The sequence below is a fragment of the Numenius arquata genome, chromosome Z, assembly GCF_964106895.1.
Source record: "Numenius arquata chromosome Z, bNumArq3.hap1.1, whole genome shotgun sequence".
NCBI lineage: Eukaryota > Metazoa > Chordata > Aves > Charadriiformes > Scolopacidae > Numenius > Numenius arquata.
Window position 1 is genome coordinate 1,568,773 of NC_133616.1, and position 15,218 is coordinate 1,583,990.

Below are 15,218 nucleotides of genomic sequence, written 5' to 3' on the forward strand. Positions count from 1 at the left end.
TCAATAAAATAGCAATCAAGATGGGTTATACCTTCAATAATCTTCTCCCAACACCTTTGTCAATGCCTTTCCTCATCCTGACCAAACGTGAAGTAGCAACTTGTTGAAGATCTGATCCCTTTTACTCGAGCACCAGCATCTATCCATGAGTACAGTATAATAACGTGCTCAAGCTGCCACCTGAGGAGGAAAGCTCCCATCTTTTGCACTTTTTCCCCAATAACTAAGCTGTTTTTAACTGTAGGCTACAGGAGTCTACCCTTGGGATGGCAGAGACAGCAGTAAAGTGCCCATCATGGATAGACACTTTGGATGGAGCTACGGCCTCCCTGTAGACAAAGTGGAAACAAAGATACCTCGTCACACAAGATGAGGTTCAACAATATCCTGCAGTAAAAGGACAGGGTGGAAACTGCAGGAAGATTTTGATGTAAGCAGAGTAACAAAAAACAGAGTTCCTGCAGGAAAAGCCCTTTTAAAAGAGAAAAGTTCTTCAAGAGAATTAAGTCTATGCCCTGGGTGTCCTGTCAACGCCACTGATGCCGAATGACCCTCAAAAGGGCAGAAAAGCCGTTATTCACAATTAGCTCAAAAAACAACTAGAGAAAAGCCTTGTTTACTGCTGTCTGGGTCTGTAAAGACATCACAGCCAGTAATCAATAGTACCAGTATCAGTTCTTAGACCTCCTAACATTAGTTTATTGCCAGGAAAAGGTAATCTATCAATAAGACAAATGTCAAATTGAAGCAGAAACTCTGCAGACAAGGGTTACTGAATTCTGAGAAATCAGGAGAGGAAAGCGCTTCCAACATCACCCTCAGCTGTAGCCCACAGGGCCACGACGAACAAGCCCAACGCAGGTGGAGTTCCTGCTGGAGATCCCACGGTGTGAGACAGCTCCGAGGGAATCCGATGATTTTACAAATATCCACTGGACACCAGATGGCCAGTGGCTTGAACTCCATTAAAATAAAAATAATTGATGTATTCCACCTCTTGGACAACATACACTTGCCCTGGAGAGCAAAGCTTAGATGCTGATTTTAGCACAATCAAGGGAAATGATACCCACCTTTTAAAAAACTAAACTATCTTTTAATCATATTAGCAAACTTAACTATAAATATCCCACTAGAATAGAAAAAAAAGGCATTTTGTTTTATTGTGAAGGGAGAGAAAGAAGGTTCCTCGTTTTCTTTAATCTTTGCAGATGACGGTTGTGGTTTATAAGAAAGACATGAAAGGGAACAAAAAAGGTTTTTAATGTACTTTTGGGTTGTTTTCTTCCCTTTGCCGTTTTAATACGAAATGGAGCAGTGAAAAATCAAACCAAAATATGTTAAATTTTATGCGTCTCACCGGTTCCCTCCTAGATCACATGAAAGCACAACACTAACAAGTAAAGGCACTTCCAGACTCCGGGGACTGTTCATTTTCTTTCTTGCCTTTGAAAACCGACTGTCATTTAAAGAACATCGCTGCCATTTCCGCAAATGCCTCATGCAACAATCGCCTTTCGTTTCGCCCTGACTTTGCTCTGTTTACAGAATATGGAGGAATTGTTCCCGAGCGAAGGGTCAGTTTGAGATCCACGCGCTCTTTACGTCGGGAACGGATCTTGGGTGACTTCCCCCAAACCAGACATGGCGTGGAATTTAAGAGTGGCATCGTGTTACAGTGAATTTTAGCCTGGTGTATTCCTGCGTGTGGCAATCCGCCCGTACGCTTCGCTCTGGCTGACTCCCTGTAAGGCATTTGAGTTTGTTGACGCCTCAGTTCTCGTCGTAAAAAATAGCTAAAAAGGCTTCCCTGACAAAATGTTTAGGATCTACTGTCAACAGATGGAAGAGAAGAGCTGAGAGTTCCTCTTCTTCGGTGGTAGAGAACGGAACGCCTAAGAATAGCTCTTAATCCCAAATTATAATAGAAATCATACTCATAGCCAAGAATGTGTTTTTTTTTTCTTTTTATTCATTCATCAACACCCAAAAAGGGAGTGTTGTTGCAAGGCTTAGTTTTCAGGGAAAAGGATGGATACGACACTGTGCTTTGCCTTCTTGAATCATAGAATCATAGAATGGTTTGGGTTGGAAGGGACCTTAAGGGTCATCCAGTGCCACCCACTGCCCTGGGCAGGGACACCTCCCACCAGACCAGGTTGCTCCAAGCCCCCTCCAACCTGGCCTTAAACACTTCCAGGGATGGGGCAGCCACAGCTTCTTTGGGCAACCTGGGCCAGGGTCTCACCACCCTCACAGTAAAGAATTTCTTCCTAATATCTAATCTAAATCTCCCCTCTTCCAATTTAAAACCATTGAAAAACATTAAAAAACAACCTTTTGGTTATCTCCATCGTGGGTGCCAAGGACCAGCTGAGTGACCCAGGCTTATAGATGCACGTTTTATTGGATGAAAGGCTTATTTGTTACGAAGGAAAACACCAACCTCTCCTCATGGTGCAACTTTCACTGCTATTTTTCATGTATGAGAGCCTGAAGAAACCTCGCCCCCGCACAGGTTAACCCTCCTCCTACATTAATGGCCTTTCCTCGGATGTCGGAAAGCATCTCCAGTCACGGCTCTTCATTTTTTATTCATTTGTCCATATGTCTTACACTTAATTTTCTGCTACGCTACTTTGTTTTTTCTGAGTTTGGCTGCATTTGTAGCATCAGTAACAAACGTCTGCGATACGTGTAGGGATTTTTGGGGGGTTGTTTCCCACCCCTACCGCCACGGCGTGCACTGAGCTTGCAATGCACCACGGGACTTGTAAAGGTTCACATCTCCGCAGGAGGCAAGACCTATTTCCAAGCATGCTCAAATGACAGTCCTTGCTTAAAAAAAATACACACAGGACATCGCTCGCGAGACAAATCAGCCAGCGGGCATAATATATGATGAGATGATGTCTTAAAAACAACTGTAAATATGGCTTTGCTGTTCGGCTCCTGAACTACATTAAAATAAAAGCACTTAAGAGGTTCTCATTATAAATTCTCTTTGCTCCATTAAACACTTTCCCTAGTGTTTTACAAGTTAAATGTGCCCAGAATCAGCCTGAGTACCTATAAATATATAGGCACCCCCAGAATAGTGGGAGACATCATCGTCATCCAATTGCAGCAACCTGTGTTGATGCCATGATCTTCGCTGGTTCACTGCAGGGTCACGTTCTCCGTGGTGAGCCCACCCAAAAGCCCTGTGGCTCCAGGGTAGGTCTGTGTTGACTTCTCGGGATGGTTCGCAGATCTTGCCAAGGACACAGCCTGTGAGAAGACGTGGACCTGTTGGAGTGGGTCCAGCAGAGGGCCACGAAAATGATCTGAGGGCTGGAGCACCTCTGCTATGAAGACAGGCTGAGGGAGTTGGGATTGTTCAGCCTGGAGAAGAGACGGCTCCGGGGAGACCTTATAACGGCCTTCCAGTACCTGAAGGGGGCTACAGGAGAGATGGGGAGGGACTTTGAGCAACTTGCTCTAGTGGGAGGTGTCCCTGCCCACGGCAGGGGGTTTGGAACGAGGTGGTCTTTAAGGTCCCTTCCAACTCTAACCATTCTATGATTCTATTCTATGATTCTAAGACGGGCAGATGTAGAGCTTAGAGATACAGTTTAGTGATGATTTTTGTCATTGTTGGGTTGATGGTTGAACTCGGTGATCTGAAGGGTCCCTTCCAATCCAGGCAATTCTATGATTTGTTCTAAGATGAAGAGGTCCAGTTGGTGAAGGACACTGCTGGAGCTCACACCACAGCAAAGACAAAGCCCCAGGTATTGCCACCTCACCAAATGTTTGGAAGATGACCGGAGCCCTGGGTTATCATCCAAAGAGCTAGAACATGCCCTCAACAGTTGTAAGAGATTCAACGGTGAGATTGGATTAAAAATTACAGGTCAGGTTGTATTCGTTTGAAATGGAGATGTGTAGGACCCCCCTCTGTCCCTCATCCCTCACATCTCTGTGAAGCAGATGGGCAGAGCTGCGCTCCTCAGGGACAATTTTCAATTAAATACAGGAAATAATTTAAGCATGTCTACGTATTAACATATCTTTATTATTTGTGCTGCAGTTGTGCCCAGAGGTTCGAGATGAGATCGGGGTTTGATTGTCTCGTTAACATAGAAACATACGGTGAGACTCTACTTCAAAGAGATGGCAGGAAAAAAATAGATTAAAAAAAAGAAGTAGGGACTTAAGACACACAAAAAACAGTGACTTGTCCATCGTTTCTTGAGAAGTTTGTGCCATACTGTAGATGTGAAGCCAAGTTTCCGCTGTTGTCTGTATATTCACTCTCAAAATGAATGTTTTTTTTTGTCTAAAGAGGGCTTTGACACTCCGCAGGGAATTTTCCCAGGCCAAAACTTTCAGATCTTGATGCCTCCATCAGCAATCTACATTACTCTTCCGGATCTTCCAGATGAGAGGGTGGTACTCAATGGCTTTAAGTCCAGATTGAGAGCAGTGACAAGTGGTGTCCCTCAAGGGTCCGTCCTGGGACCAGTACTGTTTAACATTTTTATCAAAGACATAGACAGAGGGATTGAGAGCACCATCAGCAAGTTTGCAGATGACACCAAGCTGTGTGGTGTTGTCGATACACCAGAGGGACGGGATGTCATTCAGAGGGACCTGGACAGGCTGGAGAGGTGGGCCCAGTTGAACCTCATGAGGTTCAACAAAAGCAAGTGCAGGATTCTGCACCTGGGAAGAAACAATCCTCAGTATAAATACAGACTGGGGTATGAGGTATCAGAAAGCAGCCCTGAGGAAAGGGACTTGGGGGTGCTGATGGACGAGAAGCTGGACATGAGCAGGCAATGGGCTCTCGCAGCCCAGAAGGCCAATCCCATCCTGGGCTGCATCAAAAGAAGTGTTGCCAGCAGATCCAGAGAGGTGATTCTGCCACTTTACTCTGCTCCGGTGAGACCTCACCTGGAGCACTGTGTGCAGGTCTGGAGCCCTCAATATAGAAAGGACATGGACCTGATGGAGCGGGTCCAGAGGAGGGCCACTAAAATAATCAGGGAGCTGGAGCACCTCTCCTATGAGGACAGACTGAGGGAGCTGGGGTTGTTCAGCTTGGAGAAAAGGAGGCTCCGGGGAGACCTCATAGCGGCCTTCCAGTACCTGAGGGGGGCCTACAGGAAGGCTGGGGAGGGTCTGTTTACAAAGGCCTGCAGCGACAGGACGAGGGGCAATGGTTTGAAGTTGGAGAAGGGGAGATTTAGATTGGATATTAGGAAAAAGTTCTTTACCGTGAGGGTGGTGGAACACTGGAACAGGTTGCCCAGGGAGGTGGTTGAGGCCCCTTCCCTTGAGATATTCAAGGTGAAGCTCGACGAGGCCCTGGGCAACCTGGTCTAGTTGGGGGTGTCCCTGCTGACTGCGGGGAGGTCGGACTAGATGACCTTTGGAGGTCCCTTCCGGCCTGGACCAATCTATGAATCTATGAAGATGTGGTGTTGGGGGATACGGTGTAGGGGAGAACTTCGTAGAGTGGGGTTGATGGTTGGACTCGATGATCCCAAGGGTCTTTTCCAACCTGAACGATTCAATGATTCTATGATAGATACGATATCATAGATACGATATATAATGCAGCCCCCTCCAGCATTATAAAACAACTTAACGGCTGCAAGTTTTTTTTACCTTCTTAGAATTTATACGACAGTTCTAATTCTCCAAACTACTAATTAAGCAGTAATTGTTCGTGTCCATTAGGGTTTTCCTCTTCGGAGCTTAGAATTTTCAGCTGTGCAGAGCCTTAGGCTCCACGGGAGGAGAGGGAGCAACTTTGAAGAAGTCTTTGCTAGATTTTGCGGCGTGTTACGCGCTTGGCTTGCGTTGCTGGGCCAAGAGGATCAAAGGTGCACGTTAAAAAGAGACATGAAAATAAGATTTCAAGACGTGCACTCCCAGCTTCCCAATCAAACGCTTTCAAGAAGGCGCATACGAATTCCTGCACGCTCCTGGAGCTGAACGTAGCTTTTTTTCTTAGGTCATGTAAAGGCAACGGGACTTAAAAACTCTTTCTAAAATGATGCCTTGTTCTTCTGTTCTCACACATGTAAAGGGGGAGGAAGGGATGTGCTCTGAAGAAGAAAGTCCGCGTTTCTCTATGACTCTGGAATTTGGCGCAGCTTTCCCACCGTATAGAGTTTTTAAATGGTTTGAATATCTGTAAAAATAGTCATTTTTACACGTTTTCTCACGGAAAGACTTAGGACACGTTAGAGATGGAAGCATCATTATGGACACCAGAGGAATTACCTTTTCTGACCAGCTTAAAACCCAGTCCCAGGTTTTCAAATCAGCATCTCTCTGCTTTGTCTCACGTGGTGCAAACGCTGTCATCAGCTGCAGAATTATTCTACTGTTCCTATTCAAAGGCTTTTTTTTTTAAAAAAAAAAAAAAGCATTTTTGCTGTTGGGATGTCACCAACGTTGAGCACCAACCCCAGCGTGCAGCTAATGGTCACCCTCTGGGTCTCCTACCACCCTTCTCCTCCCAGCCTCCCGCCTTTTCCCATTATTATATTATTAAAATACCCCAGAACGAGTCATCACAACATCCCAGCATGACATTAATCATCTTTTTGACATATCGGAAAACGCTATCATAAAGTCACCACGTTTCATTTTCCCAATCCATTAATCTAATTATGATCTACTGGAAGTTTTACGCAAATTGCTACAGCTAGCGTGACGTGGCAGATATTTTGGGGTTTATGTTTGCATAATTGGTAAATGGAAATCTCCTTGGCACCCTTCCCTTTTCTTTTCAACTTTTATTTCATGAGTAAGCTTTCATACAGAGCTCCACGGAGACGAGCCCAGCCAGGTCATTACCACGCTTAACGCCTTCTGAGTCGGATCAGTACAGAAATCGTTATTTCTTACCTCTAAAAGATCAGAATTGGCACCTGTGAATTCTCCAATATCGTTCAACCCACCGTTAATCAGCCAACAGCCTTGCCATTTGTAATCACGAGCAAAGAAATTAAAAAATATTTAAAAAGAAAAGAAAACGAAGCGGCTCCACTAGAATTGGGTCTCCCTGTTGGAATTATTCATTGGAGAATCAGTCAAGCGGTGATTTCTCCGCCAAAGAAAAGGTTGAGTGAGAGCAGGGGATGCTCGCTCCTGAAATTTATGAGACCGACATCAAATACCTTTCATCCGCCACCGAAAGAAAATACAACAAATTTTTCACTGACAAAGCTGAAGTCTCAGGATATTCTTATATTCCTCTGCACCTGGGGAGAGCGTCTCCAAGGCAATATGACCGCTCAGTCATGAGAAAAATCACTCCATTTAATTCATTCTAGAGCGCAACTGTTACCTCTATAGAGTTGTATTCAAGACGATCATCACGGAGAATAAAGTTCTCCATCACTATTATGAAAGACTGAGTACTACTTCTTCATGTGTTGAAGTGATTTATTCAGTACCTGAAGTGCACTCCTCAGACAAGTGCCGTAAAAGCTCGGGTACGGGCCGATTCAGTCGTTAAAGAAGTTTTGCTTGAAGGAAGTAATCAATTAAGTACCCGAAACCCGATGCAAAGCTGCCATACGACGTTATCGAGAGGAAAGGAATTAAAAAGCAGGCCGTCCTGTGAGCGTGTAGGTCTCCACCCTTCCCCTATGGGTGATCTACTCAAGGAGATTGTCCATGGCTTCCAAGCCGAGCTTAAAAAGTATTCAGGATTACAAAGGGGCAGTGAAGTGTCTAATAGGATTTCTAAAGAGACTTTGATATCTGACTTCCATCCAAAACCAGTAAGCACTACACAGAAATAACTTCTGGTCCATCAGCAGCAGCACACTGAAGGTGCAAAGAAGTTTGGAATTTCATGATCGCCTCCAGAACGGTGAATCCTGATGCACAAGGAAGCACACCGTGGCTAAGATGGCTATGGACAGCCATCGTGGGCAACGGGGAGAAGAAAAATCACATGACGGAGCTCTTGAATGGGCTGAACTATCTTTGCTCTTGGCTCTACCTGCCTGATGGACCAGAAGAAGAAACACGGGCTGATATGGCTCAAACTCAGTTGAGTCAGCTAAACCTCTGAAGTTGGATAAAATAAATACACAGTGCAGAGCGTAGGCCAGAGACTTTATCTGTCCTGTTGTAAAGGTTTCACCACCAAATGCTGACATACCATGATCACAAGTAAAGCTATTGTCTTCTCTACAGCCTGGCCTCAGAGAAGATCAACAGTCCTGAGCTTAAAGCGTGGAATGTTTTGTTTCACACCTTCCGTGGGAACCATCAGACCAAGGGGAATCATTGAAAAAGGGAAGATTGAGATGAGATGTGGGGAAGAACTTCTTTGCTGTGAGGGTGGTGAGAGCCTGGCCCAGGTTGCCCAAAGAAGCTGTGGCTGCCCCATCCCTGGAGGGGTTCAAGGCCAGGTTGGAGGGGGCTTTGAGCAACCTGATCTAGTGGGAGGTGTCCCTGCCCAGGGCAGGGGGTGGGACCGGATGGTCTTTTAGGTTCTTTCCAACCCAAACTATTTGATGATTCTATCATGAAGGCAGGAATTTCCAGGGCAGCCAGATCCCAGATGCTGAGAAGGGAATAAAGCCAGTGGGCCAGGCTGGGGGTTTCAACTTTCAACACCCATGTGCGTCCCTCTTCTCAGTCTCTCAACTCTAAGGTCTCTGGAAAGATGTCCAGGAGATGCTTTTGTGGAGATATGAACACAGAGAGGAGAACGTGGTTCCCAGGAAGAAGATCAGGGAAGCATGGATGTGCACACGTATGGCCTCGGTGTTTTGCATCCCTGTTCCACCCAGCAGGACACCAGTTTAGTAAAGAGAAATGAGGGTGAAGAAGAACTCAGGACGACAGCATGAGCTTCTAGAAGTAAAATAATGCCTGAGGTGGACCTGGATTATTGGGTTTGGAGCATCTGCGTGCTAAAACGGTGACTGCAAGTGAGAGCCGGGCAGGATTTCTGAAAGGCAGCTGATGTCAAACAAATCTAATGGCTCTTTAATAGAAGCATCTCCCGCTCCGGAATCTAAATGATACATAGGTTGGCAGCGTGCTTCAAAATAGCAGACAAAGGAACAATGAAAAGAAGCACCGCAGTGAAGCTCGGGAAGCTGCAAAACCCCAATTTTTCAGCTGGATACATCACAGGTTGGATGGAGGGGAAGCGGGGCGACCTCCCGGCAGGCTCCGGCTAACGAGACAAAGGAGAGCCGGGGAGCCGAGAGGATGTGAGCGCTGAAAGCCACCAGGATCAAAAGGGATGAGGTCTTCGGAGGGGAGAGAAAAAACTCACTGAAGTTCATCATTTATTTAGGTATCAGTCTTCGCTGTCGCTTCCGCATCGTACATTTAAGATAATGTATAACCCTCACGCAGAGGTTTCACAGGGAATTTTACAACAGGGGGGATGAGGCCACACAACGTCTAGGAAATACATTTTTTTTCCCCTCATTCCTGCCGGCAGCACATTTTGATTCATAACCTTATTGCAAACAGTATTTTCATTAGGCAGAGAATTCCGTCTCCTCATTTTGTGTAATTTTCTTGTAATGGTTTCTAATAAAGCGGGTGAATAATGTAGGAAGTGTTGGCAACTGTTCTAATTTTTTAAAAGCTTTCTCTGGGCCCTTGGTCACATCCCTCTGGGGTTCATTTTCTGTGGATATTTAAATGACGGGATTTAATTAGCGCGGTTATTCATGGAAATTGATTTTCAAAGTTGTACATGCGAACGCGCACGTCAAAATTTGTGACCAAAGTGCTTCTGTCCTTACCCAGTTACCAGACGCACGTGGCTTCTCCGGGCAACGCCAATTAAGCTACGCTGCTCACACTTTGAACATTCGCAATCAGACCAAAAAACGTACAACGAAAAGATACCTTCTATTTGGATAGTTCCTAACTTTCCTGAAACCTCAGTCTCCTGGAGGACGTTCAGCAAAAAAACCCAAACCAATCCAACCCTGATTTCAGCGATCGAATAATTTGTAACTACGTATTCGATATGCTCTAAACAGTGGCCCTCGGAGGTCGTATATTCATTGTTCATTTAATACAAGAAGGATAATAAATACTAAAGCTTCACAAACCCCAAGACATTTCTCCAGTTGTTAAACAAGGCACTTTCAGTGAGAGCCAACCAGTCGGAACTCTATAAATTGAGCTGTGTGGGCATCTGCTCCTCAGCTTTCGCCAAAGCACATTGGCCTTGATAGCTCTGTCCATACAACGTTCTTTTCTAGTAGTTCTGGGTCAACAGTGGGGAAAGCTTCAACTGAAAACTCATTAAAGATAGGAAACAACTTAAAATAATCTTGGGAGAATTTAAATCCCTTTTTGGAATTAAAAAAACCAAAACCACTCTGCATTTAATCCTGACCATTAGCGATTAGACACGCACGGTCATTAGCAATAGCTTTTATCTTTATATTCCACAAAATTTCTTCCATAGTCCAGTCTCAGACGTCTTTCCATTTTCCGTCGTAACTTCACACTTGCACCAAGCATTCTCAAATCAGCCTTTTCCTGTAGAACCCATGGAATATTTGGGAGTGTTTACGCACGGCTCTTTGCAAATACCTCCATCGGGAAACACACACCCGGACACAGAGAAGCTGTTTGATGAAGTCACAGTAAAATGAGTTTATTCTGCTCTCCAGGTTTCCCCAAGGAAAGAGGGAAAAAGGTTGGATGATGCAGTTTCACGGTGCTGCAAAAATACCAATTCCAAAGAAAAGCGTCTCCGGATATCGGAGTTTTGGTCCTTTAAAATCAAGACAACCAGTCTACCTGTGCACCAAGTTAACGAGTCTTCCTGGAATATCTGAAATTCCCAGATGACTAAACCAAAAACTTACCATTTTTACCCGGAATAAAAGCGCTGAAGAAGAAATAACAAGGAAACAAGGAAACCATTAAACTTTTGGACTTCCTTTAAACTTTGAACCGCTTTTCCCAGTGCTAGGAGAACGCTCCGCCGCCACTGGAAGGATCCGGGTCCCTGCGTACCATGCTGCGAATTCAGATGAAGCGTCACAGAGGCTGCGCCATGAATAATGAATCACTGCCTCTCTCTCGGCACCATTTTTGACAGACATAAAATAGGAAGTTTGCGACTGCCATTCAATTCAAACATGGGGGGGGGGGGGGGGAGCAGCCCGGGGAAAACCATCTTTACGTCTTTAATGAGATCTACTGAATAAAATGAGCATTTGAGCAAAGAAATTTGACGTATTTGAAAGCGTCCAGAGTTTTGAAGGTAAGACCAAATGTGAAACGGAACGCAGAAAGAGCCTGAGAAAGCAACACGTAAAGGAAGCACCAGCCTGAAAATAAAGCTGCAAAAATAGCATGATGTCAGAGGCACCTCCTTTTATGAAATGGAATGAATGAAAACAGCTACTTACCCAAATTTTCAATGGAATAATAGCGCTGTTTACTGTCCACCCGCACAGTCTCCGCGTAGGGGCTGCCCACGCCGTAGCCGATGATGTACCCGCGGACGACGATGTTCGGGTTGAGCGGCGGAGTCCAACTCATGACGATGCTCGTTGTCAAGGGCCTGACGTGAAGAGAGCTTGGCTGGTCAGGAACCTGAGATTCTGGGATTCAAGAGGGGAAAAAAATAAAAGCATAAATTAATATTCTACTCCTTCAACGTTACTCTTCGTAAGGTTTGAGCTTAGACTAAAGTATTTGCACCAAAAGCCCAACCAGGTTACATGCAGAGCTTACATGCAATTTCCTTTCTGAGCTACATCCTTCCCTTCCAAGAGCAATGAGGTTCCTCATCCTGTTTTAAATGGAATATCTCCTAGCGCTCTCCACTTTTAGCGTAAGGCTACAACAGAGATTTAGAATGATAAAATGATGCAGAAAAATGAACGGTGACCTGCAAAAGAATTATCAGTAGGACAACTTTTCTCCTCCCTGGTCTATTTAGAAGTTCAGCAGGATCCTGGCAGCTGATTGTATGAGTTGTCCTCCCGCTCAGAGATTATTTAAAAAAAAAATAATGGTTTACTTTGTTAGGGATACACTAGTATTTTCTGGCCATAATCTGTCTCTTTCCCGTGAAAACAAGAAGTGAATTTTAACTCTTGGACATGCATCTCTTTCTCTGAAGCTGCTTTAAATAATACATCAACGTTTAGAAAAATGAAATAATAGAATGAGATATTTTATTTACAGGTATTCCCAGGTAAAAATCCATTACTTTGGGTAGTAATTAATCACTCCGAGTCTATTTGCCTTCTACAAGCCTAATTTTACTGTAAAGGTTAGATGAGTAAAGGCCTTTTGTTTGAGTTTACGCCGTAACTACCATATCGCAAGTCTCTTCAGAGGAGCTGCACAGTAGCTTGTCTTTTTGAGAGCAGAAAGAGACAAGTTACTATTTTTCCCCAATAAAAAGGCTTGCAATATAATAGATGAAAGTTTATATGGGAGGCAACAAGGACAGGGTAGAAAAAAAAAAACCCCAACCAACCCAGTAATAATAAAAAATGATGTAAACTCCAACAAAAGACACTTCACAATTGTGAAGCATTCCCACTGTAAACCTTGGAAAAAGGCAATAAAAGGAAGAATTAACGCTTTTCAATAAGCAGTGCCATAGGTACGTCCTTGCTATTTTACGTGCTTTTGGGCTGTAATTCTTCTGAACGCATTAGAGCCCTCTGAAAACCTGGCGATCGGTACGTTACCAGCCTGAAAACACCCAGCAACTTCCCAAGCCCTTCGTGTTCTACTCCTTAAAAATTCGCGAAGCGCGCGGCTTGTCTGAAGGTTGAGGAAAATTCAACGAGAAGCGGCTACTCGCAAAAAAGAAGAAACCCATTGCACCATCGTAAGTCAGGTTAAGTTGCCATTAAGCCCCCCCCCCCCCCCCCCCAACTCCCAAACTTTGCTTTAAAGGAGAAAAAGTTACTCCAGCAGCTCTTCCTCGACGGCGCTGTTTGAGAAACAAACCCCAGAAGCGTTTTCTTACCGGCCCCAGAGATAAAATAACAACTGAAGGCTTTGAAATGAGAAGCTGGATAACGGAGCCATATTGCAATTCCCTCCAACTCCCTGAAAGCAGCAATTCTCCGGCAGCAAAGGGAGATCAGAGCATCCAAAGAACACACTGCCTTCAAACGATCTTTTCTTTTTTTTTTTATATCCGACGCAAAGACAGGGATTTCCATCACGGTACAGACACCTCCAGGCAGCCGTTTAGCTTAAAACTACTTTATTCAAACATTGCATATTCTTTATCTCCAACAATTCACGCATTTCGGAGGTAAATCGTCACTTCTCGTTTCAAGAAGCAAAAGGCAGTTTAAGTCCTCGGGCCCTTCTTGTGAATTAAATCTCCAAAACGAAGCCACGTAGAAGTCTCTAAAACATCATTTTGAGTACTGACGTTTCATAAACACAGGTATTTTTTGAAGACGCGGGTTTTTTGCTTCAGCCTTGTGTGTAAAGCAATTTTACTTACATTTTCATCAGCTTCACTCTCAAACACTTTCTGGAAAAAAGCATTTTTCTTATTCTGGAACAGCTCCGAATTTGAGAATTTGCGTCGCGGAGTTCACATCCCAAAGCACAAAGTTCAATGTCAGAATCAACTATTTCCCCCCCCCTTAAACAAAGTATTTTTTGATTCTTTTTACAAAGCACCACCTTTTCCCCAGTGAGGATTTCTCCCAAATGTAACATACAGCCAAACCTTTAAATCCATCAGTTTTTCAGGAAACTGGACCATCCGGCTCTGCTGCTTTTCAGTCTCCCAGTTCTACTCAAGATATCCAGGAGTGAAAACCCTTATTGAAACATGTACCTCATGTTTCTGCTTTCTTGGTCAGGCATTTCCTTCCAATTTTAGATCAAAAAGTTGACTTCTGTTTCTCCTGGGCTTGAACATGACGCCAGAACTACTTTTGAGGAGCAACCTTGAGACCTCATTCTCCTCCATGAAGTCCCAAGAGAGGAGTTCATCCTACGTCCCAAGAGAGGAGTTCATCCTACGTCCCAAAACAGCCAAATTTATGGTTTCCCTCTGAACTGCCCCAAGAGTTTATTGCTTGCTCTCACGTAGGGAGATCTTTGGGTACTTGCAGTCAAGTGCTCAGACACACGAGCTGTGGGTGGCAGCCAGCTCCACGGACCAGCATCTGGCACGCAGGAGGAGAATTCCTCATGAGATCTGCCCACAAAACCAGGTTTCTTGGAGCTGCTTTTCTTACTCTCTTCCCTTACGGACCTTAGAATCCTGCAAAACGGAAGCTGAAGCTCTGTGTCACTGCCTGGTGTCACAGAATCACAAAATCACAGAATGCTGTGGGGTTGGAAGGGACCTCTGGAGATCATCTAGTCCAACCCCCTGCCAAAGCAGGTCCACCCAGAGCAGGTCCCACAGGAACGGGTCCAGGCAGGGTTTGAATGTCTCCAGAGAAGGAGACTCCACCACCTCTCTGGGCAGCCTCTTCCAGGGCTCTGCCACCCTCACAGGAAAGAAGTTCCTCCTCATGTTGAGATGGAACTTCTTATGTTCCAGTTTGTGCCCATTTCTTCTTGTCCTGTCCCTGGGCACCGCTGAAAAAAAGACTGGCCCCATCCTCCTGACACCCACCCTTGAAGTATTTACAGGCGTTGAGTAGTCACGTAGTCACATCTCCTTCTGGGATTCCACATCCGCTCACACGTGTCTCCAGGTCCTCCGCTGCGTTTCTACGGGACGGCTTGAGCACCCACGTCTTCCAGCAGGGAAAATAGCACTTGGTGCTAGTTAAAGGTCCCCAATTCCACTGTCAAGCTTGAAAAATGCTTTAGCTTTGGGTCACTTCAGCAGTTTTCTCATTCCAAGTTGTATATTTTACAAAGTCAGGGTAATTTTCCCTCATCCCATTTGGTTCACCTATCTCCCCAGTCATTTCCCAGTATGAATTACGGTACGACGGCAGTCTACCTTTGTCACGCTCTTCCTCTTGGAGCACTCATTTAGAGCTGAAGCTAAACCCTATCGCTACCTAATATGTGTAACAGCTTCCAGCTGTTCAACGCCGTGATCAGAAACCAGGCATCCTAAACCCCTTTTCCTGGAGGATACCTCTCCAAAGTTGATCAGTGATTCTCTTGCATCCTGGCTCACGCTATTTAAAACAGACCCTTTGGGGAAAACGCCGCTTTCACTTTTTTTTTTTTTTTCTTTTCCTTATTAAAGC

At 44.8% G+C, this 15,218-nt stretch overlaps 1 protein-coding gene across 1 annotated transcript in view; it reads right to left on the minus strand.

Annotated features, from left to right (window-relative positions):
• The window catches only part of LOC141476887 (netrin receptor DCC), a 579,965-nt gene that overhangs the window by 74,524 nt on the left and 490,223 nt on the right, over positions 1-15,218 (minus strand). Inside the window, exon 15 of the mRNA XM_074165768.1 lies at positions 11,418-11,612. Coding sequence (XP_074021869.1) covers positions 11,418-11,612 — 195 coding nt within the window. The remainder of the gene's footprint in view (positions 1-11,417; positions 11,613-15,218) is intronic.